Raw genomic sequence first — 3,014 nt, forward strand, 5'->3', positions numbered from 1 at the left:
AAAAAAAAAAAAAAAAAAAAAATTACAGAACAGGACTGGGCGCCGTGGCTCATGCCTGTAATCTCAACACTTTGGGTGGTTCAGGCAGGTGGCACAACTGAGGTTGGGAGTTTGAGACCACCCTGACCAACATGAAGAAACCCCATCTGTACTAAAAATACAAAATTTGCCAGGCATGATGTGCATACCTGTAATCTCAGCAACTCAGGAGATTGAGGCAAAAGAATCACTTGAACCCAGGAGGTGGAGGTTATGATGAGCCAAGATTACATCATTGCACTCCAGTCTGGGCAACAAGAATAAAACTCCATCTCAAAAACAAAAAAAAAATTACAGAACATGGAAGATATCTGTATCTTAAACTTTCCATAAAACTGATGTTTCTTTATATTAAATTCAGACTGTAATTTACCTTTTAGGGGGCAGTAATGGTGTGTCATTCTGGGCGCATTAGGACATCATAAAATTTTGTTCTATTGCAGTTGATGTTAATAAATCACTTGGTTGATAAGCTCTCTGACACTTTTTTTTTTTTAACTGTAGAATTAGTTATTTTCCTCTTCATCATCAAGTATCTTATGTAGCTGATGTGAAGAAACCATCACATTTAATCTGACAGTTGCCCTTTTTTCTTAGGCTTTCTTTGCATTTATCTGTTTTTGGAAAATGAAGGCTCTCATCTTTGTTTACAAATTAGAAAAACTGAGGAAAACACAGGCTCATTTAATTACTGGGTATTTGAAAAACAGTCTTTTGGGGCCAAAAACGTTGAATACTGATGAGTTTGTCAGAAATGCAGCAACTCAGACTTTATCCCAAATCTCTAAAAAAAACAAAACAAACTGCATTAAGATCTCCAGCTTATTGTACACATTAAAATTTGAGTGATACCTTCTAACTCAGCATGTCTATTCCATCTGAATTATATACACAACCATGTCTTTTCCATCTAAAAAATACACACAGTTAATACTGTCTGATGTAAATATAGCACTCAACCTTGTACATATTAATGTTTATGCCCTGAATATTATACTTTATTATCCAGAAAAATATTATATATACACTGATATTGATCTTATACCACTCTTTTTTTCTCGGATTAGATAATACATTAGAGAATATTTTTGTGTTGAAAATTATTTTATTAATTTTAGTCACTCATAAGTCAGAACCAGTTCTCTTTACTGTCTCTGTTTTCCCTTGAGTCAAATTAAAAATTTTCCTCATGACCACTTGGTAAATATATATGTTTGTGTGTGTTTTGCAGGGACCATTGACATTTATGGATGTGGCCATAGAATTCTCTCTGGAGGAGTGGCAATGCCTGGACACAGCACAGCAGAATTTATATAGGAATGTGATGTTAGAGAACTACAGAAACCTGGTCTTTCTGGGTGAGAATAACTTTGATATGCAATTCCTAGAGTCCTAGTATACCCCATAGGTTTAATTTCTTTTTTGTATCATTTATTTTTTTTTGGTGATTTATGCTTGTAGATTTCTGTTTTCAAGAAAATTGTAGAATTTTTCCTTGTAGAAAAAAATTTCTTCAAGATGTTTTATTTATTTATTTATTTATTTATTTGGGACGGAGCTTCACTCTTGTTACCCAGGCTGGAGTGCAATGGCGCGATCTCGGCTCACCGCAACCTCCGCCTCCTGGATTCAAGCAATTCTCCTGCCTCAGCCTCCCGAGTAGCTGGGACTACAGGCAGACGCCACCATGCCCAGCTAATTTTTGTATTTTAGTAGAGACGGGGTTTCACCATGTTGACCAGGATGGTCTCGATCTCTTGACCTCGTGATCCACCCGCCTCGGCCTCCCAAAGTGCTGGGATTATAGACGTGAGCCACCACGCCCAGCCTAAGATGTTTTATCTTGACCTGAACTTACCACATTTCTTGAGCTGATCTGTCTCCTTCGCTTTAGATTAGTGGTAATTTCAAAAGTTTACTGGCATAAAATATTGTTGCTCACACCTTAAAATCTAATTGCCACCACTAATTTTAATTCAATAGTACCAGGTAATAAAATTAAGAACTTACAAAATTAAAATACTTTCTACATATTTAGAAATTAGTGTTGTAAATTGGTATTTTGGGATAAATGTATTAGAATATTCTATTTCATCCTCTTTACTGTGCACATTACTGAGTTGGTAATTGGAGATTATGAGCAAGATGCATGTTACTCATTTTTAATAAAACAGGTATTGCTGTCTCTAAGCCAGACCTGATCGCCTGTCTGGAGCAAGAAAAAAAGCCCTGGAATATAAAGAGAAATGAGATGGTGGCCAAACCCCCAGGTAGGTGAGAGTGAATCAACAGGCAACCTGGATGAGAGATCCAAAGTCAAAGAGAAAGCCAGTGATTTGGGAAGCCACGTTCAAAGAAATAGTTTCTGGAAAGCCTTTTTAAAAAAATGTTTTAAATTTTACTCTCACAGAGGGGCATCTTCTGTCTTATGCTTTTAAAATTTCTAAGAATTCTACTTTCCCTTCAGTAATCTTCCTTCAAGTTTACAGTGACAGCCAAAGTACTGTCCACGTCATGTAAGAGAGTGTATAATCTGACTTTATTTTGTGTGTATGGACACACAGATATCTTCATAATTTTCTGATAGTTCATGTTAAACCATCTTTTAAGTTCTCTTTTTCCATCATCCCTGAAATGTGTGAGAGTAGTGGATTTTATTTTATTTTATTTATTTATTTTTTTTTTGAGACGGAGTTTCGCTCTTGTTACCCAGGCTGGAGTGCAATGGCGCGATCTTGGCTCACCGCAACCTCCGCCTCCTGGGTTCAGGCAATTCTCCTGCCTCAGCCTCCTCAGTAGCTGGGATTACAGGCATGCGCCACCATGCCCAGCTAATTTTTTGTATTTTTAGTAGAGACGGGGTTTCACCGTGTTGACCAGGATGGTCTCCATCTCTTGACCTCGTGATCCACCCGCCTCGGCCTCCCAAAGTGCTGGGATTACAGGCGTGAGCCACCGCGCCCGGCCAAGAGTAG

General features: G+C 37.8%; 1 protein-coding gene across 2 annotated transcripts; it reads left to right on the forward strand.

Moving 5' to 3' along the window:
- The first annotated feature begins 1,124 nt into the window (after window positions 1-1,124).
- LOC116548207 (zinc finger protein 724-like) lies at window positions 1,125-2,678 on the forward strand. 2 transcript variants are annotated; one of them, XM_032273790.1, is made up of 2 exons: window positions 1,125-1,397; window positions 2,231-2,678. In XM_032273790.1, the coding sequence occupies exons 1-2, from the start codon at window positions 1,250-1,252 to the stop codon at window positions 2,287-2,289; spliced, it is 207 nt and encodes a 68-aa protein (XP_032129681.1). In that variant the 5' UTR covers window positions 1,125-1,249; the 3' UTR covers window positions 2,290-2,678. The 2 variants fall into 2 exon arrangements, with proteins under 2 accessions (XP_032129681.1, XP_032129680.1); XM_032273789.1 differs by having other exon boundaries at window positions 1,141-1,397; window positions 2,214-2,674.
- Window positions 2,679-3,014: the final 336 nt, after the last annotated feature.

The sequence above is a fragment of the Sapajus apella genome, unplaced genomic scaffold (assembly GCF_009761245.1).
Source record: "Sapajus apella isolate SASKATOON/1434 unplaced genomic scaffold, GSC_monkey_1.0 scaffold8046, whole genome shotgun sequence".
NCBI classification, from domain to species: domain Eukaryota; kingdom Metazoa; phylum Chordata; class Mammalia; order Primates; family Cebidae; genus Sapajus; species Sapajus apella.